This window comes from Engystomops pustulosus, chromosome 6, assembly GCF_040894005.1.
Source record: "Engystomops pustulosus chromosome 6, aEngPut4.maternal, whole genome shotgun sequence".
Taxonomy (NCBI): domain Eukaryota; kingdom Metazoa; phylum Chordata; class Amphibia; order Anura; family Leptodactylidae; genus Engystomops; species Engystomops pustulosus.
The window spans coordinates 47094094-47115122 of NC_092416.1; the positions used below are offsets into that span (position 1 = coordinate 47094094).

The window sequence follows — 21029 nt, forward strand, 5'->3', positions numbered from 1 at the left end:
TCTGACGAAAGTGCGATCTGCCACCCTAAGTAAATGAGCCCAAATGTGTTTTAATACATTTTCTAAATTTCCGAATGTGAACAAAAAAAAAAAAATTGTTTTTCGCCATATTTTGACGCTAATAACTTTTTCAAACTATTGTGTACGGAGCTGTGTGAGGTGTAATTTTTTGTGAAAAGAGCCAACGTTTTCATTGCTACCATTTTGAGGACTGTGCAACCAATGGAGAAAGGAAGGTGTTGGAGGACCCTGGGGGGAAATCAGGGGTCTCAGAAATAGGTGTTAGGGGGCCATTGGGGGAAAACAAGCGGTAAGGCTTAGGGGCACCCTTGCATGTACACAGTAGTTTGCTAGCCACAAAGACGAGTGAATTGGTGTAGTGTTCATGTTGCAGGAAATTGGGTGTCCAGAGGAGAGACCTGAGTTGGCATGGGGATAGCGCACCTTCAATATTAATTCACAGCTTAATCACAGCAGTCGCCATATAGTAGTCTTGAAAGTCTGGCAAACCCAGACCACCCTGGGTATTTCTCCTGATAAGCATTGCTCTAGCTACTCGAGGTGCCCAGGAGGCCCATACAGAGGTGTTGAGTGAGCATGTGAGATGCTGGAAAAAGGTGCTAAGAAGAGTTATGGGAATAGTCTGGGAGAGGAATAGGAGTCTGGGAAGTAAAGGATATCTACTACCAGGATGAAAGACTATGTAAATTAGCCTGAGGGGCTCCAGGCTCCATTAACTATGGAGGCTATGGAGCCTGAAGCCCTCAGGCTCATTTGCCTACAGCCCTTTATCCTGGTGGTAGATGCCAGTTTATGCATCCTACTCAAGAGATGTACGGCGCAGAGTGTGAGGGAGATAAATTTAAAAAACAATTATTACTAAAAAAAACACAATCGCGGCTATTAACCCTCTCAACGCCGCCGACAAAACCATAACTGATTTAATGAGCCATTCGCAGTTTCACCGTAAAGAATAGTACGTCATCGGGGGGCGGCGATCGGTTACCATGGTAGTCTTGGGTCTTCTTTTGACACGAGGCTACATGGCTTATGCAGGTTCGTTACAATGAGCCTGTGGCTCATTGTAATGATTGACCTGCAAAAATGCCATATATTGCAATACAGAAGTATTGCAGTATATGGTAGGAGCGATCTGACCATCTAGGGTTAATGTACCCTAGATGGTCTAAAAAATAGTAAAAAATTACCCATTTCTCCATATATAATATGGAGGCCTGAGGCCGCCACGCAGGCCAAACATGTCGGGGTGGCTGTAGTGTTTCACCTTTTATTTAGCAATCGTAGGACCTACTGAATATAGATTTAATTAGGAATTACTAGTGGCAAAATCTACAAATGAATGTGTGAATGGTGTATGTGTGTCTTCAGCAAAGCAAACTGTAATTGAGGCTGGAGAATCTCTCTGGAAAGATACAGTGCCGTTAGCGAGTGCCTATACTCCTACTAGGTATAAAAGGAGAGTGATATTTACTAAATAACATCATTGAGAGAGTGTTACAATGTATCGCATCATTAGATACAATTGATGTACGTAGACTCAGGGGTGCCACCTAGTGTCCCTAAGTAAAATAACGACTATCTACATGTGAATAGCTAACACCTCCTGCTCAATTTCCCGTGTGAAAGGAGTAATGAAGTAAATATATACATCGCTAAGAAGTAAAAAAATTTCCATCACACACCAATTAGGCCACCAAAAATAAAAAAGAGTATATATAATTACTTTAACTTGAGGTCCTGATGATTGTAGATATTTATACCCCCTTTTTTATAGTTTCTCGCAAATGATTAAAAAAAAGTCTTTTAAATGAATAAATAAAGATTAACCTTTTACACACATGTAAGTGTACTTGTCTTGACAAATGGGTTTCAGTGAGGTCCTAATTGGCCTGTACACATTTGGTGTTATCTTAATCATATAAACCTGCAGAATAGTTGTATCATGTTTATTATAATCAATGATGCACTAAAAAAAACAATTAAAAAATAAGTGGAAAAACAGCTGTTTTATTCTGTTCCGCTGCAGGAGAGAGTTAATAATTTGACTCCTGCTATTTTTACCATAAAACTTAACCCTTTGGAACATACAAATTTTCATATGTCCATGTTGGATAAAAATTTTTAAAAAGTCCAGTTTTTTGGAATTTGTGAAAAAAAAAAACCAAAAACAAAAAGAAGTGCTGTGTCCTCAAGGTGTTAATAAAATTAGTAAAGATTAACAATGTAAAACACATGTTCCTACTAATATAACACGCATGCGTTTGATGATGCATTTTTACCAAAGCTTTTCAAAGCGCAGGGTACCAAACCAGGGGCCACATCAGCCTTAAGTAATGTAAAAATGTAGATACTTCTTAACAGTTAGGAGAGCTGTTTAGTAGTTACATTAAAGGAAACCTACCACTTCCGATGGTTATAAGCTGCAAATGCCGTGCACCAGCTCAGGGTGAGCTGGTGCCGGAGCTTATTTTCGTTATGTCTTTAACCCCTTAAGGCTCTGCGCCGTAGCTCTACGGCACAGAGGTATAAGGGATGTATGAAGAGGGCTCACGGGCTGAGTCCTCTTCATACAAAGGTGGGGGTTTTTGCATTTTGCAGAAAACCCCCACCGCTAATAACCGCGGTCGGTGCTTGCACCGATCGCGGCTATTAACCCTCTCAACGCCGCCGACAAAACCATAACTGATTTAATGAGCCATTCGCAGTTTCACCGTAAAGAATAGTACGTCATCGGGGGGCGGCGATCGGTTACCATGGTAGTCTTGGGTCTTCTTTTGACACGAGGCTACATGGCTTATGCAGGTTCGTTACAATGAGCCTGTGGCTCATTGTAATGATTGACCTGCAAAAATGCCATATATTGCAATACAGAAGTATTGCAGTATATGGTAGGAGCGATCTGACCATCTAGGGTTAATGTACCCTAGATGGTCTAAAAAATAGTAAAAAAAAAAAGAAAAAAAAAAGTTTAAAAAAAAATTAATAAAATATTAAAAATTCAAATCACCCCCATTTCCATAGAACGGATATAAAACATAATAAACAGTAAAAATCACAAACATATTAGGTATCGCCGCGTCCCAAATTGCCCGATCTATCAAAATATAAAAACGGTTACGGGCGGCGGTGACCTCCGAGGCGGGAAATGGCGCCCAAATGTCCGAAATGCGACTTTTACACCTTTTTACATAACATAAAAATTGAAATAAAAAATTATCAAAATGTCGCACAGACCTCAAAATGGTAGCAATGAAAACGGCGCCTCATTTCGCAAAAAATGACCCCTCACACATCTCCGTGCGCCAAAGTATGAAAAAGTTATTAGCGTCAGAAGATGGCAAAAAATTTTTTTTGTATACATTCGTTTAATTTTTGAAAATGTATTAAAACACAATAAAACCTATATAAATTTGGTATCACCGCGATCGCACCGAACCAAAGAATAAAGTAGGCGTGTTATTTGGAGCGAAGAGTGAAAGTCGTAAAAACTGATCCCACAAGAACGTGACACAGGTTTTTTTTCAATTTTTCCACATTTGGAATTTTTTTTCAGCTCTGCAGTACACGGCATGTTAAAATAAATAACATTACGGGAAAGTAAAATTTGTTACGCACAAAATAAGCCCTCACACAGGTCTGTACACGGAAAAATGAAAAAGTTATGGATTTTTGAAGTTGGAGAGCGAGAAATGAGCCGAAAAACCCCGCATCCTTAAGGGGTTAAACAGATGTAAAGTGTTTATTAATCTTTATATACAAGTAGCTTCACCACACCGTGGTCCGCGCTCGGTGCACTGCATTTGCAGCTTATAACCACCTTCGGAAGTGGTAGGTTTCCTTTAATACGGCAATACCATCACAATGAGCCGTTTGAGAGCAACCAGAAAGCTGAACATATTGTTAAAAAATATCTGAGAAACCATCAAAATACAAGCACAGCAATTCAGCTATATTCAAATTAAGCCCATTTTGTTTTTGACCATTTGTCACAGGGGTAGCCCAGGTAGCCATCTGTTACAGGGGTAGCCCAGGTAGCCATCTCTCACAGGGGTAGCCCAGGTAGCCATCTCTCACAGGGGTAGCCCAGGTAGCCATCTCTCACAGGGGTAGCCATCTCTCACAGGGGTAGCCATCTCTCACAGGGGTAGCCCAGGTAGCCATCTCTCACAGGGGTAGCCATCTCTCACAGGGGTAGCCCAGGTAGCCATCTCTCACAGGGGTAGCCCAGGTAGCCATCTCTCACAGGGGTAGCCCAGGTAGCCATCTCTCACAAGGGTAGCCCAGGTAGCCATCTCTCACAGGGGTAGCCTGGTAGCCATCTCTCACAGGGGTAGTCTGGTAGCCATCTCTCACAGGGGTAGCCCAGGTAGCCATCTCTCACAGGGGTAGCCCAGGTAGCCATCTCTCACAGGGGTAGCCAGGTAGCCATCACACACAGGGGTAGCCCAGGTAGCCATTTCTCACAGGGGTAGCCCAGTTAGCCATCTCTCACAGGGGTAGCCCAGGTAGCCATCTCTCACAAGGGTAGCCCAGGTAGCCATCTCTCACAGGGGTAGCCTGGTAGCCATCTCTCACAAGGGTAGCCCAGGTAGCCATCTCTCACAAGGGTAGCCCAGGTAGCCATCTCTCACAGGGGTAGCCTGGTAGCCATCTCTCACAGGGGTAGCCCAGGTAGCCATCTCTCACAAGGGTAGCCCAGGTAGCCATCTCTCACAAGGGTAGCCCAGGTAGCCATCTCTCACAGGGGTAGCCTGGTAGCCATCTCTCACAGGGGTAGCCTGGTAGCCATCTCTCACAGGGGTAGCCTGGTAGCCATCTCTCACAAGGGTAGCCCAGGTAGCCATCTCTCACAAGGGTAGCCCAGGTAGCCATCTCTCACCAGGGTAGCCCAGGTAGCCATCTCTCACAAGGGTAGCCCAGGTAGCAATCTCTCACAAGGGTAGCCCAGGTAGCCATCTCTCACAGGGGTAGCCTGGTAGCCATCTCTCACAGGGGTAGTCTGGTAGCCATCTCTCACAGGGGTAGCCTGGTAGCCATCTCTCTGCACACAAGTGTTAGGCAGCTGCCCAAATCGGAGTATGGACCTGCTCTTGGCAACTCCATACTATCCTACAAATATATCAAGGAGTCACCCACACAAACACCCATTCCGTCGCATCGTTCATGTGGCCCTCGCTGGAGGTCCCTATGAGATGGGGGCCCTGGGCACTTGCCCGGTTCTTTTGCCGACCCTGGCAACAACTATGCCTCCACCTCCCAGTATGTCAATGGGCATGCTCAGTGTATGCATCAGGAGCTTTCCCGATGTACACGCTGAGCATATACTAAAAACCACATGTGAACCCAGCCTTGCTAGAGGACACCACCTTAGAGTAGATCAATAAACTGAATGTAAACATGAGGTAGGGAAGAAGTCAAAGATAAAAGACAATAATAGAAAGAGGACCCATTATTTTATCAGTGATTACATATTACTATTAGCAGGTAAAACTCTAACATATTAAACACGTTTACATATTCCAAAACATAGGAATCATTACTCTGTTTTAAAGAGGAAATGTATGAAATATTCAAAGAACAGTAAATGTTAAAGGGATTTTCCAGGAACTGGATATTAATGACCCAGCCTTGAGTTCGCCCATGGATATCAGATCAGTGTGCTACCACTCAGCTTCATCAGTATCAAATTCCTGGACGACTCCCTACATGTACAGTACATGTGAAAAAACTTGCCAAAGACTGACAATGTGTAATAGGCATCTATGCTTTTCCCCAAAAGCAGAAGGGACAAACCAACATCAGATGTTCCTGATAATAACATATGCCAACAATGTAATACATATATACTACTGCTAAAAAGTTTGAGGTCACATGAAAACTCATACTTTTATTTTTCTAATGAGTTGCAAAATGAATAGAAGGTTTGAATTTTTTTTTCTTTTCATTGGAAATAATTTTTTCCTTCAAACTTTGTTTTCATCACAGAATGTTCCTTTTTCTGCAATACCAGCGCTGCAAACTTTGGCCTGTAGCTAGTAATTTGCTGAGGTGATCTGGAGAAATGCCACCCCACGCTCCCAGAAGCCCCTCCCACAAGTTGGATTTGCCTGATGGGCATTTCTTTGCGTCCCATATGGTCAAACTGCTCCCACAACAGCTCAAAGGGGTTGAGATCCCGTGACTGGGCTGACCACTCCATTACAGATCCAGCTGCTTTGGGTCATTGTCCTGTTGTAGGATGAAATTGGCTCCAATCAAGGGCTGTCCACAGGGTATGGCATGTCATTGCAAAATGAAGAAAATCCCATTGACCATGTACAAATCTCCCACTTTACCGGCACCAAAGCAACCCCAAACCATCACATTACCTCCACCATGCTTGACAGATGGCGTCAGGCATCTTCCAGCATCTTTTCAGTGATTCACTAAGATTGTGCACCCGATATCCTTCATGTGTCGCTTCCCAGCTCATGTCCGCCATCTTTTTCGTGGTGCATGTAAGTGCATTGTCTTGCACACAATTTGAAAGTTAAATCCCACACTCAGTTGGAATCAGTTGGATCGTCCGACGGCATGCCCAATTCGTGTGACACAATCCCAGCGCAGACACCTGTTAAATACCTGTCCAAGCTGTGCAATTCTCTGCACACTGCAAACAGTTAGACGAAAGTGCGATCCACGACCCTTAGTAAATGAGCTCCACTGGAGTGGTGGTTGTTGGAAATGAGCCCCGATGTTCGGCGCGGCTCCCCGATGTCCGCATGGCTTCGCTTCTTTCTTCCTCACAGCTTCTCTTCAATTTTCCGTCTTCTTTAAAAGCCAGCAGGGAGCGGCCATGTCATCTCCCGTCCGGCAGGCGCATGCTATGATGTCAGCAGTAGAGATGAGCGAGCACTAAAATGCTCGGGTACTCGTTATTCGAGACGAACTTTTCCCGATGAATAACGAGCCCCATTGAAGTCAATGGGAGACTCGAGCATTTTTCAAGGGGACCAAGGCTCTGCACAGGGAAGCTTGGCCAAACACCTGGGAACCTCAGAAAAGGATGGAAACACCACGGAAATGGACAGGAAACAGCAGGGGCAGCATGCATGGATGCCTCTGAGGCTGCTTAATCGCACCATTATGCCAAAACTATGGGCAACAGCATGGCCATGACAGAGTGACAGAATGAAGCTAGATAGCATCTAAAACATCCAATAATTGACCCTGACACTATAGGGGACGGCATGCAGAGGCAGCGGCAGCAGCGGCAGGCTAGAGAGTGGCATGGCGACATACCCTAAATGGACTCAGGCTTCAAACCAATGGGTGGCAGAGAGGAACCAAAGGAGGTGAGCAAGAAGCGCTCAAATAATATCGGTACATGATAAAAGTTTGCCAGTATATTTTGTGGATTACACAGCAGGGTGGCGACAAAGTTAACATGGAAGCCATGAAAACAACCCAAAATTCTGCCTGACACAGCTCGTTTGATAAGGGGACCATGTATGGAGGCAGTGAACTAGTAGTAGATTAAAGGTGCTGCAGTTAAAACTATGTTAGTTGGATCTTGGCATGGAGCTGGCGCTCCGCTGCCAGGCGAACTTTCGCCAATCCAAGCCCGTGTCTCTAGGCTACTCCCCAAACAGCACTTCTAAGAACCTTTTGTATAAGATCAAGTGTAGTAGCGTTCTTATAAGTTTAGGATATGGCGGGTGAGGGGAATGTAAACAGAAGCGCAAGAAGCGCTGAAATAATATTGGTAAATGATAAAAGTTTGCCAGTATATTTTGTGGATAAACAGCTGGGTGGCGACAAAGTTAACAACTTTGATGTGGAATCCACGAAAACAACCCAAATTTCTGCCTGACACACCTCGTTTGATAAAGGGACGATGTATGGAGGCAGCTATATGGACGACTTTTGGAGGTAGCAATGGAGACAACGTGTGGAGGCTGCTATGGAGACAATTTAATTTGGATAGTGCCTGTATGTGGCAGTCCAAAAAACTTTTCAAACCAGAGGAGCAGGTAGGTGGCCCTCCAGAAAAATGGAATAGATTGAGTGCCTGTATGTGGCAGTCCAAAAAAGTTTTCAAACCAGAGGAGCAGGTAGGTGGCCCTCCAGAAAAATGGAATAGATTGAGTGCCTGTATGTGGCAGTCCAAAAAAGTTTTCAAAGCAGAGGAGCAGGTAGGTGGCCCTCCAGAAAAATTGAATAGATTGAGTGCCTGTATGTGGCAGTCCAAAAAAGTTTTCAAACCAGAGGAGCAGGTAGGTGGCCCTCCAGAAAAATTGAATAGATTGAGTGCCTGTATGTGGCACTCCCAAAAATTGTTTAAAACAGAGGACCGGGTCGGTGGCCCTCCATAAAAATTAAATACATAGAGTACTATAGCTAGAGCCAGTGGGCCCTGTCAAAAAATAGCCAGTTTCCTCTGCTTTACTGTACAAAGAGGAGGAGAAGGAGGAAAATGAGGAGGAGGAGGAGTGGATAAATTATTCAGGTTGAGCTTCCTTCACCTGGTGGAGATTGGAAATTATGAGAAATCCAGGCTTTATTCATCTTAATAAGCATCAGCCTGTCAGCGCTGTCAGTCGACAGGCGTGTACGCTTATCGGTGATGATGCCACCAGCTGCAATGAAAACCCGCTCGGACAAGACGCTAGCGGCAGGGCAGGCAAGAACCTCCAAGGCGTACAGCGCCAGTTCGTGCCACATGTCCAGCTTTGGAACCCAGTAGTTGTAGGTAGCTGTGTGATCATTTAGGACGATGGTATGGTCAGCTACGTACTCCCTCACCATCTTTCTGTAAAGATCAGCCCTACTCTGCCGAGACTGGGGACAGGTGACAGTGTCTTGCTGGGGTGACATAAAGCTGGCAAAAGCCTTGTAAAGCGTACCCTTGCCAGTGCTGGACAAGCTGCCTGCTCGCCTACTCTCCCTCGCTACTTGTCCCGCAGAACTACGCACTCTGCCGCTAGCGCTGTCAGAAGGGAAATAGTGTTTCAGCTTGTGCACCAGGGCCTGCTGGTATTCATGCATTCTCACACTCCTTTCCTCTCCAGGGATGAGAGTGGAAAGATTTTGCTTGTACCGTGGGTCCAGGAGAGTGAACACCCAGTAATCGGTGCTGGAATAAATTCTTTGAACGCGAGGGTCACGGGATAGGCAGCCTAGCATGAAATCTGCCATATGCGCCAGAGTACCAACGCGTAAGAATTCACTCCCCTCACTGGCCTGACTGTCCATTTCCTCCTCCTCCAACTCCTCTTCTTCTGCCCATACACGCTGAACAGTGAAGGACTCAACAATGGTCCCCTCTTGTGTCTCGCCAACATTCTCCTCCTCTTCCTCCTCCACCTCCACCTCCTCCGATATGCGCTGAGAAACAGACCTAAGGGTGCTTTGGCTATCAACAAGGGAATCTTCTTCCCCCGTCTCTTGTGACGAGTGCAAAGCTTCCGACTTCATGCTGATCAGAGAGTTTTTCAACAGGCCAAGCAGCGGGATGGTGAGGCTGATGATGGCGGCATCGCCACTGACCATCTGTGTTAACTCCTCAAAGTTACTCAGCACCTGACAGATATCAGACATCCACGTCCACTCCTCATTGTAGACTTGAGGAAGCTGACTGATCTGACTACCAGTTCTGGTGGAAGTTGACATCTGGCAGTCTACAATCGCTCGGCGCTGCTGGTAAACTCTGGATAACATGGTCAGTGTTGAATTCCACCTCGTGGGCGCGTCGCACAACAGTCGGTGAGCGGGCAGTTGGAGGCGGCGCTGCACTGCCCTGAGAGTGGCAGCATCTGTGCTGGACTTCCTGAAATGCGCACAGATGCGGCGCACCTTCGTGAGCAAATCAGACAGATTGGGGTATGTCTTGAGGAAACGCTGAACTATCAGATTTAAGACATGGGCCAGGCATGGCACATTTGTCAGTCTGCCGAGTTGCAGAGCCGCCACCAGGTTACGGCCGTTGTCACACACAACCATGCCTGGCTTCAGGTTCAGCGGTGCCAGCCACAGATCAGTCTGCGCCGTGATGCCCTGTAATAGTTCTTGGGCGGTGTGCCTTTTATCGCCTAGGCTCAGCAGTTTGAGCACCGCCTGCTGTCGCTTAGCGACGGCACTGCTGCTGTGCCTAGAGCTACCGACTGATGGCGCCATGCCCACGGATGGTCGTTCGGAGGAGGAGGTGGAGGAGGGGTGGGAGGAGGAGGAGGCATAGTAGGCCTGAAACACCTGGACCGAGGTAGGCCCCGCAATCCTCGGCGTCGGCAGTATATGACCAGCTGCAGGGTCAGACTCGGTCCCAGCCTCCACCAAGTTAACCCAATGTGCCGTCAGCGATATATAGTGGCCCTGCCCGGCAGCACTCGTCCACGTGTCCCTGGTCAGGTGGACCTTGTCAGAAACGGCGTTGGTCAGGGCACGGATGATGTTGTCTGACACGTGCTGGTGCAGGGCTGGGACGGCACATCGGGAAAAGTAGTGGCGGCTGGGGACCGAATACCGAGGGGCGGCCGCCGCCATGAGGTTGCGAAAGGCCTCGGTCTCTACTAGCCTATAGGGCAGCATCTCCAGGCTAAGCAATCTGGAGATGTGGACATTAAGGGCTTGGGCGTGCGGGTGGGTTGCACTATATTTGCATTTCCGCTCCAGCGTCTGGGGTATGGAGAGCTGAACGCTGGTGGATGCTGTGGAGGATCGTGGAGGCGACGATGGGGTCTTTGTGGCAGGGTCCTGGGCAGGTAATGGTGGTGGAACCCTTGCTGATCCTGGTTTGGCAAATGTTGCACACCACAGTCCGTCGGTCATCCGGTGTTTCCTTAAAGAACCTCCAGACTTCTGAAAATCTAGCCCTCGCCGCAGGAGCCCTCGCCACGGGAGCTTCACTAGTTGACACATTTGGCGCTGATGCACCAGCTCTGGCCCTGCCTCTCCGTCTGGCCCCACCACTGCCTCTTCCAACCTGTTCTAGTCGAGGACTCTCCTCCGTCTCAGAAGCACTGTGTTCACCCGGCCTATCAACCCAGCTTGGGTCTGTCACCTCATCATCCTCCGATCCCTCAGTCTGCTCCCCCCTCGGACTTCCTGCCCTGACAACAACTTCCCCACTGTCTGACAACCGTGTCTCCTCATCGTCGGACACCTCTTTACACACTTCTTCCACTACGTCAAGAAGGTCATCATCACCCACAGACTGCGACTGGTGGAAAACCTGGGCATCGGAAAATTGCTCAGCAGCAACCGGACAAGTGGTTTGTGACTGTGGGAAGGGTCCAGAAAACAGTTCCTCAGAGTATGCCGGTTCAAATGCCAAATTTTCCTGGGAGGGGGCAGACTGGGGGGGAGGAGGCTGAGGTGCAGGAGCTGGAGGAGTGCCGATTTCGGTGACATGGGTGGACTGCGTGGAAGACTGACTGGTGGACAAATTGCTCGAAGCATTGTCGGCAATCCACGACATCACCTGTTCGCACTGTTCTGGCCTCAACAGTGCTCTACCACGAGTCCCAGTAACTTCAGACATGAACCTAGGGAGTGTAGCTCTGCGGCGTTCCCCTGCTCCCTTATAAGCAGGTGGTGTCTCACCCCGCCCAGGACCACGGCCTCTGACCCCTGCAGTAGTTGGACGCCCACGTCCCCGCCCTCGTCCTCTACCCCTAGCCCTCGGGTTAAACATTTTGAAAATGAGTTATAACTTTAATTTTTTTTTAACTTTTTTTGTGTTTTTTGTTTTTTTTTTTGTGTTTTTTAGTTTTTAAAACCAAACGATGCTATCCTATTGCTATGGCTATTTTCTAGCCAAGTATGAAAGCACACTGCTATGCCAGATGAGATGACGCTGAGTTATGAAAAAATAAACGTAAAATAAAAAGGAAATGGCAGACTGTGCCTAATTGAAATCAAACCCCTAATAAATTTTCCCACTTTGGTGTTTGAGGTGGATATGTGTGTCACTAAGAGCTAAACACAACGGTAGCAAGTCCCCCTGCAAATTCCTCACAATATGGTACTAGCTGCAAATAAAAAAAAAAAAAGTATAACGTTATTGTAGCCCTAAGAAGGGCTGTTGGGTTCTTGTTGAATCACTCCTGCCTAACACTATTCTAATAGAACACCCTAACGCTTTCCCTGACCAGCAGCAGCTCTCTCCCTAGCGGCATCCAGACACAGAATGATCCGAGCAGCGCGGGCAGCGGCTAGTCTATCCCAGGGTCACCTGATCTGGCCAGCCAACCACTGCTATCGACGTGTAAGGGTACCACGTCATGCTGGGTGGAGTGCAGAGTCTCCTGGCTTGTGATTGGCTCTGTTTCTGGCCGCCAAAAAGCAAAACGGCGGGAGCTGCCATTTTCTCGAGCGGGCGAAGTATTCGTCCGAGCAACGAGCAGTTTCGAGTACGCTAATGCTCGAACGAGCATCAAGCTCGGACGAGTATGTTCGCTCATCTCTAGTCAGCAGCAGGCTTTTAAAGACGGAAGATTGAAGAGGAGCTGCAAGGAGAAAGAAGCGTAGCTGCGCGGACGTCGGGGAGCCGCGCCGAACATCAGGGTCGCCGGAGGGTGAGTATATAAGTTTATTTTTTTATTATAAGGGTGGGCTGACTGTATACTATTGGGGGCAGGCTGGGCTGGCTGTATACCACTGGGGGCAGGCTGGGCTGGCTGTATACCACTGGGGGCAGACTGGGCTGGCTGTATACCACTGGGGGCAGACTGGGCTGGCTGTATACCACTGGGGGCAGACTGGGCTGGCTGTATACCACAGGGGGCAGGCTGGGCTGGCTGTATACCACAGGGGGCAGGCTGGGCTGGCTGTATACCACAGGGGGCAGGCTGGGCTGGCTGTATACCACAGGGGGGCAGGCTGGCTGTATACCACAGGGGGCAGGCTGGGCTGGCTGTATACCACAGGGGGCAGGCTGGGCTGGCTGTATACCACAGGGGGCAGGCTGGCTGTATACCACAGGGGGGGGGAGGCTGGGCTGGCTGTATACCACAGGGGGCAGGCTGGGCTGGCTGTATACCACAGGGGGCAGGCTGGGCTGGCTGTATACCACAGGGGGCAGGCTGGGCTGGCTGTATACCACAGGGGGCAGGCTGGGCTGGCTGTATACTGCTGGGGGCAGACTGGGCTGGCTGTATACTACAGGGGGCAGGCTGGCTATATACTGGGAGGCTGTGTCCAATGCATTTCCCACCCTCGGCTTATACTCAAGTCAATACGTTTTCCCAGTTTTTGGTGGTAAAATTAGGGGTCTCGGCTTATACTCGAGTATATACGGTATGTAGATATTGTATTAAAAACCAGACATTTGCAGCTAGAATAGTCATTTACTGCATTAAAAATGAATAGAGTGCATCTATGATCCATTTAATGTTTGCTTCATTGATAGAAAAAAATAGAACATTTCTAAATGACCCCGTTTAAGAAGTAGTGCATATTTTCTATTTACACTATAGATATTAGTTTTGCATATCAGAATATTTTATTGATCCCTAAAGGAATATGATGATGGGTGATAACACATGCTGCAGTCCATTATCATACATTTACATATTACTGCTAGCAGAAATAATAGGTTACATTCACAAAACCTGCTCTAGAAACTTCTGCAAAACCTGAAAAAAAAAATCTGTTCTATTCATCTGTAAAAATGTATTAACCCCTTCCCGCACCCTGACGTAACACTAAGTCATAAAATGCGGATAGTTCCTACACCTTGACGTACAGTTACGTCATGGTTATCCTCTGGGAGATCACCATGACTATAAGGCATTACGAGATGATGAGCACCCTCTGTGCAGGCAAAGGTGCTAATCGTTGTGATGGCAGCTCTGAAGTTCAAAGAAGGACCCCAGGGCTCCTGCCAGTAAATGCTGAATGCACAATCTAACAGTGTAGCTGTCAGCTTATGAAGAATGCACAGGCTGACCATGTAAGATGCAGCAATACATTAGATTTGCAGTAAATCTAATCTAAATCAAATGATCATAAAAAAGTAAAAAAGAAGAAAAAAAAAGAAAAAGTGTATTAATAATGTATTATAATGACACAGGGAAGAATTAAAAAAAAACAAAAAAACATCAGGCTTGGTCCTAAAATGGCTTAGTCACAAAGGGGTTAATACAGAGGAATAACAGAGGAACAATATAGAACAGAGGTCTAAGAGGTTAGATTAGTACCTTCTTAAGATGTCTCACAGCATTATAGATGAATTAACAGAATGTGATATGTAGATAAATATTTGTATAAAAGTAAGAAAATGACTCCACCACCCATAGAGGCCAATGTTAATAACCCTTGTGTCCAGCCTGGTGTAGTCCAAGTAGTCCAAACACATTTTTTTCCACCCTCACCTTCCGAGAGCCTTTTGAAATTTTCATCAGAGCCCTATCAGGGCTTGTTTTTTGCAGATCAAGTTGAATTTTATACTGGAAGCATTTGTGGGTTTTCAGATAACACTTTCAGATAATATTCTTAAACAAATATCCTTTACATGTAGTCCAGGCGATGTATTGGGCCAGTGCGGGCCGTTCCTGCCCTGCACTCTTGCTACAGATTGCGAACATTCACAACTTCACTTGTGCCGCCGTATTATAAATCTTCCCCTTTGTGTCTATTTTGAGACAACAATGAAAACCTTTTGTATTGATTCTTACATTTTTGTTGTATGTAGATTATACACACATACATACATATACACTGGGTACGGAAAATGTTCAGACCCCTTTAACTTTTTCACCCTTTGTTTTATTTCAACCAATTAACAAGATCAAAAAAGTTCTTTTTGCTCATTAATGTACACTCTGCTCCGCCATCCTCATAGGAAAAAAAAAAACTGAATGTAGATATTAGTGGAAGCCATTTTCATGTCTCTCCAGAGATGCTCAATCAGGTTTAGGTCAGGGCTCTGGCTGGGCCGGTCAGGAATGGTCACAGTTGTTCTGAAGCCTCTCCTTTTGCCATGCATTCAGGGTCATTGTCTTGTTGAAAGGTGAACCTTCGGCCACGTCTTTGGTCCTGAACACTCTGGAAAAGGATTTCATCCAGGACATCTCTGTACTTGGCCGCATTCATCTTTCCGTCAATTGCAACCAGTGGTCCTGTCCCTGCCCCCATAGCCTGATGCTGCCACCACCATGTGTCACTACTGGGATTGTATTTGGCAGGTGATGAGCAGTGCCTGGTGTTCTCCACACATGCCGCTTAGAATGAACCCCAAAATGTTCAATCTTCGTCTCATCAGACCAGAGAATCTTATTCCTCATAGACTACGAGTCTTTCATGTGTTCTTTTGCAAACTGTATGCGGTTTCATATGTCTTGCACTAAGGAGAGGCTTCTGTCCGCAGACTCTGTCATAAAGCCCCAACTGGTGGAGGCTGCAGTGATAGGTGACTTTGTGGAAATATCTCCCATCTCCCTGCTGCATCTCTGGAGCTCAGCCACAGTGATCTTATGGTTCTTCTTTAGGTCTCTCACCAAGGCTCTTCTACCACGATTGCTTAGTTTGGCTTAACAGCCAGGTCGGGGGAAGAGTTGTGACTGTCCCAAACTTGTTCCATTTAAGATTTACATCATAAAATATCATTTTTAACAGAATTAATAAAAATTACAAACAATGATTCATTAACAAACATGAAAAATAAAATACCCTTCATGGAAAACAGCCCACGACAAGTGGAAGATGCCCTGGCAATATGCTTGATTATTTTTTTCAAATATATTAGCAAAAATACCTACATCTGTTTTCGTTCTGTCAACATGGGGAGCAGAGTGTACATTAATGAGTAAAAAAACAAAAACAAATCTTTTTTAACCTTAAATACAAACAGTGAAAAATTGAAAGGGGTTTGAATACTTTCCTAACCCAGTGTGTGTGTGTATGTATGTATGTATGTATGTATGTATGTATGAGCTATTTATAATTTTACACAGTTTTTGTGCCTCCAGCTTTATCACATTTCCCCTGGTCATTGATAGGCAACATCTTCTATATAATAAAAGGAGTTAGCCTGATTTGGTGTGAAGGGGGGTGCGGGGTCAGAGACTTCTCACTTTTTTAGTGTGATATAGTAATTTTGATTTATCATCATTTATCATGTGTTGCCAACTTCTTGTACTGGATCGTGAAGAATTCCAAAGTCACCGGGTTTCAACTCTAAATAAAAACAAAGTGAATACATTATGTAATTGCAGATACAGCAGAGTAATAGAAGATACTGAGTCCCTGAACCCCTTAATGCCAAGGTCCTTTTTCGTTTTTTTTTTCTTCCATGTAAACACAAAAGTTTTTTGAAGGTGAGGAGTAAAAAATGGGAAGGGCCGTGTGAAGTCTTATTTTCTGATTAACACTTTGCACTTCACAGTGACAGTATTTAACATGCTGACCCCCAGTGAGAGAGACCACTGATCGATATCCATACAGAACGGAGATTGTCTGTCACAGATATGAAGACCAAATGCTTCATTATATAAATACAAATTATATACATTTTTTTAATATAAACTATACATGAATCAGTTCTTCCTGCTCTATAACATGTTGCCTGTAGATAGGATGCCATCTATGATCCGCTCAGCGCCTTGCAGTGGCAGATTAAGGAAACCATGGGCCTTGGGCAGTATAAAGACTGGGGGCTCTAGCTGGTCTCGAGATTTACAGACATAGATACAGCCAATTACCTCTGATCCTCTGCTATATTTGGTTTCAATTTAAATTACAGGCACATTTTTAAAAAGCCCGCACACTATGATCCGAAAAATCTGACATCATTGCCAACAAATTATACTTTGCTACTTACAAATCACATATGCATTTAGTAACATTATTACACCACACTGTTATTATTTACTTACAGCACCCTCCTCATTTATATTTAGCACCCCTTAATGATTTTATTCACAGTGCCACCCTGAGTAATGTATATAGCCTGTTTATATTTTTATACAGCCCTCTATTTATATACAGATCATTTTTGTTATATATACAGGCAGTCCCCGGGTTACATACAAGATAGGGACTGTAGGTTTGTTCTTAAGTTGAATTTGTATGTAAGTCGAAACTGTATATTTTATCATTGTAGTTCCCGACAATTTTTTCTTTTGTCCCAGTGACAATTGGAGTTTCAAATTTTTTTGCTGTAATAGGACCAAGAATTATCAATAAAGCTTCATTGCAGACAATTTTAAGCTGATTATTGCAATCTGGGACTATTTTAAAGCATCCAGAGAGCTTCACCAGAGGTCACAGTGGGCAGAGGGGTCTGTCTGTAACTATGGGTTGTCTGTAAGTCGGGTGTCCTTAAGTAGGGGACCGCCTGTAGTTCACTCAGGTTGTTTATATAAACCATCACATACACAGCTTTCACAATTTCATTATACAGGCAGTCCCCAGGTTATGTACATGTTCTGTAGGTTTGTTCTTAAGTTGAATTTGTACACAGGTCAGAACTGTATATTTTATAATCGTAGCCCCAGACAAATATTTTGAAGGTGGGAAGTGTAAAATGGAAATGGAAAAGAAAAAAGGACCAGGTCATTAAGGGGGTTAAAGTAAACCTACCATGTAAATAAAGCCTGATAAACCAGGGGCACTAGATCCAGGCACTGCGGCTGTGGAAATCCTCCTTCCTTCGCTAACAAACATTTAAAATTATGCTAATGAGTCCAACCGTCTACTTGGACAGTTCCCAGAGCTGCTTGGTGCTGCAGCTTCACAGGTTATTACACTGTCATCTTTCCCCTGCTCCCTTAGCACTTCCCACTCCCTCTGCCTAATGTAATCTCACTGCAGCAAAAGACGCTCCAGCACACAATGGGAGGGGGAAGTGCTCCTTGTACAGCAACAGCCTGTGAAGCTGAAATTAAAGAGGATACCTACATTGGCTTTCCCTATGTATTGAGAATTATTTTAGTTTTTAATTTGATGTCTTTGGTGTAATTTGGTCTCTTTGTGGGTCGCTCTTCCCCACAATATACTACACAGTGCCTATATACGTGTACTTCTGGTGGCTTTATTTAAGATTGATATTCATGGTGCCAACTATGGGAATGTACTCTATGATCATTGATAACATTTGTTATTTCTTAATTGTCATTTATATCTAGATAATTCTAGTATGAATATGAATTGTATGGTTACTACCCATATTTGTTGGTCCCTTGGAATTGCTTATAGGTGTGAATTGCAGCATACTTTATTATACTCCTTATGAATATTGTATTGCGGCTACCATTTGACCTATGTTTTTTTGTAGTTATCCACTATATATATACGATTGGTCTATTTGTTAGACAGTTATTGTGTTATATTGCATCTATTATTATAGGAGTTATCTATGGATTTCAGAAATTAGGGGTTTGTGTATTTTAACCCCTTAACGACTTGGCCTTTTTTAGTTTTTTCACTTCCATTTTTCACACCCCACCTTCAAAAATCTATAACTTTTTTATTTTTCCACATAAAGAGCTCTGTTATGGCTTATTTTCTGCGTAACAAATTGCACTTCGTAGTGACGGTATTTAATATTCCATGGCGCGTACTGGGAAGCGGGAAAAAAATTCCAAATGCAGTGAAAATGGTGAAAAAACACATTTGCGACGTTTTCTTGTGGGCTTGGATTTCACAGCTTTCACTCTGCGTCCCAAATGACATGTCTACTTTATTCTTTGGGTTGCTACGATCACAGGGATACCACATTTGTACAGGTTTTATAATGTTTTCATACATTTAAAAAAATTAAAACCTCCTGTACAAAAATTTTTTTTTTGATTTTGCCATCTTCTGGCGCTAATAACTTTTTCATACTTTGGTGTACGCAGCTGTGGGTGGTGTCATTTTTTGCGACTTTTGATGGCGTTTTCATTGCTATCATTGTTAGGACTGTGCTACCTTTTGATCACTTTTTATAAATTTTTTTATATTTTCCAAAATGGCAAAAAAATGTCATTTTTGACTTTGGACGCTATTTTCCGTTACGGGGTTAAACGCAGTGAAAAACCGTTATAATATTTTGATAGATCGGACATTTTCGGACGCGGTGATACCTAATGTGTTTATGATTTTTACTGTTTATTAATATTAATATCAGTTCTAGGGAAAGGGGGGTGATTTGAATTTTTAGGTTTTTTTAATATAAATTTTTTTTTTTTAACTTTTTTTTACTTTTACTTTAACTATTTTTCAGACTCCCTAGGGTACTTTAACCCTAGGTTGTCTGATCGATCCTACCATATACTGCCATACTGCAATATGGCAGTATATGGGGATTTTACTCCTCATTCATTACAATGTGCTGATAGCACATTGTAATGAATAGGTTAAAACGAGACAGCTTCGGGCCTTCGTGAGGCCCGATGCTGTCATGGCAACGGATCACCGCTCCCCATGACGTCATCGGGGAGCGGAGATCCGCGCCAAGAGGATGATCATCCAAGAGGATGATGCCGGAGGCGATCGCGGTGAAAGCACCCGCGATCGGTGCTAGCACCGATCGCGGGTGTTACCGGTAAGCCTTTGCTGCAATATGCAGCAAAGACTTACCGGCTATGGAGAGGGCTCGGCCCGCGAGCCCTCTCCATGCACCGGGACCCGGCGCGCGCCGTACTAGTACGGCGCGCGTCGGGAAGGGGTTAACGACAAACACTCCTAGCGCTACCCCAATTTCAGAAGTGATAAACTGCTAGCTTTATCGGAACCCTCCAATAAAGCTAGCAGTACAATAGGAATATTTAGGAGTGGGAGGTCCAAGGCGCTGCTTCTACCCCGGAATATTTCTAGGTCATGGCAACCAATCACAACTCGGCTTTCATTTTACCAGTGTTCATGAATATTTTAAAGGGGAACTGTGATTGGTTGCCATGGGCAACTAGAAATATTTTGACTTTCAGACAGCTTGATAAATCTACCCCAAAGTGTACTTGCATCCCCGGTCTATGCTTTGTCATTTTTCATTTTCTACATACCTTGTTTCAATTCTTTTTGTAATTTTGTACTTCTGAAACAAACTATTGCCGTTGCAACCAGTAAAAATGCAATTGGTAAAAATATGAAATAACGACTTCTCGTGTTTTTACATATTGAGTCGGTGGTCGGTGTTCCTTCATGAAGCAATGCGTGACACCTACAGAACACAAAAATGTATGTTAGGTTTAAAACGTAGCTAACTGTTCAAGATAAGCCGTTATACATGTACATTATATTTTGTTGCGTTTTCTACACCTTGCTGGTTCTCCAGTTCCCTATAGTTTGAGCCATTTTATGTAAATTACCCGCTTTGTCTCCTATAAAAATCTAATTACTCAATCAGAAGCTGAATGGATGACATTATAGAGAAGAACTGAACAGAACAAAGTAAAAAAAAAATAACTTGGAATGATTGATAGATTTGTTTTTCTCTGCAGCATCAGGCTTGCCAGTGTGACTACATATCTCTTACTTGGCTCCTCCTTATACACTTGCACATATAGTTTGATATTTCTGTAAGCTGAGAGACTCAGAAGAAATGGGGAGATCTTCCAGAGCGAATGTCAGTTTACATGGGGATATAATAAAATGGGAGTGCAGAAGGTCCCCATGTTACGTATAAGATAGGTTCCATAGTTTGGTTCTTAAGTTGAATTTGTATGCAAGTCAAAACTGTATATTTTATAATTGTAGTTCCAGGCAAAAAAATTTTTTGCCCCAGTGGCAATTGGAATTGAATATTTTGCTATAATGGGACCAAGGATTATCAATAAAGCTTCATTACATACACATTACAGCTGATCATTGCAGTGTGGGACTACAGTAAAACATCCAGAGAGCTTCACCAGAGGTCACAGTTGGCAGAGGGGTTGTCTTTAACTAGGGGTCGTCTGTAAGTTGGGTGTCCTTAAAGGGAACCTGTCACCAGGGACCTCATTTTCACTAAAGACAGGGTGCAGAAGCTTAATACACCAGCAGCACAAATATGTCTTTCTGCCTTTTCTAAGCATTTGCATTACAATATAATTGTGTGTTATAACTTGCCT

The 21029-nt window shown here is 44.5% G+C and overlaps 1 protein-coding gene across 1 annotated transcript in view; it reads right to left on the reverse strand.

Annotated features, from left to right (window-relative positions):
* Nucleotides 1–13382: 13382 nt before the first annotated feature.
* TNFRSF14 (TNF receptor superfamily member 14) overlaps nucleotides 13383–21029 on the reverse strand; it is a 29705-nt gene continuing 22058 nt past the window's right edge. The window contains exons 6-7 of the mRNA XM_072155942.1: nucleotides 19983–20140; nucleotides 13383–16176 (exon numbers count right to left, since the gene is read on the reverse strand). Coding sequence (XP_072012043.1) covers nucleotides 16115–16176; nucleotides 19983–20140 — 220 coding nt within the window. The 3' untranslated portion in view covers nucleotides 13383–16114. The remainder of the gene's footprint in view (nucleotides 16177–19982; nucleotides 20141–21029) is intronic.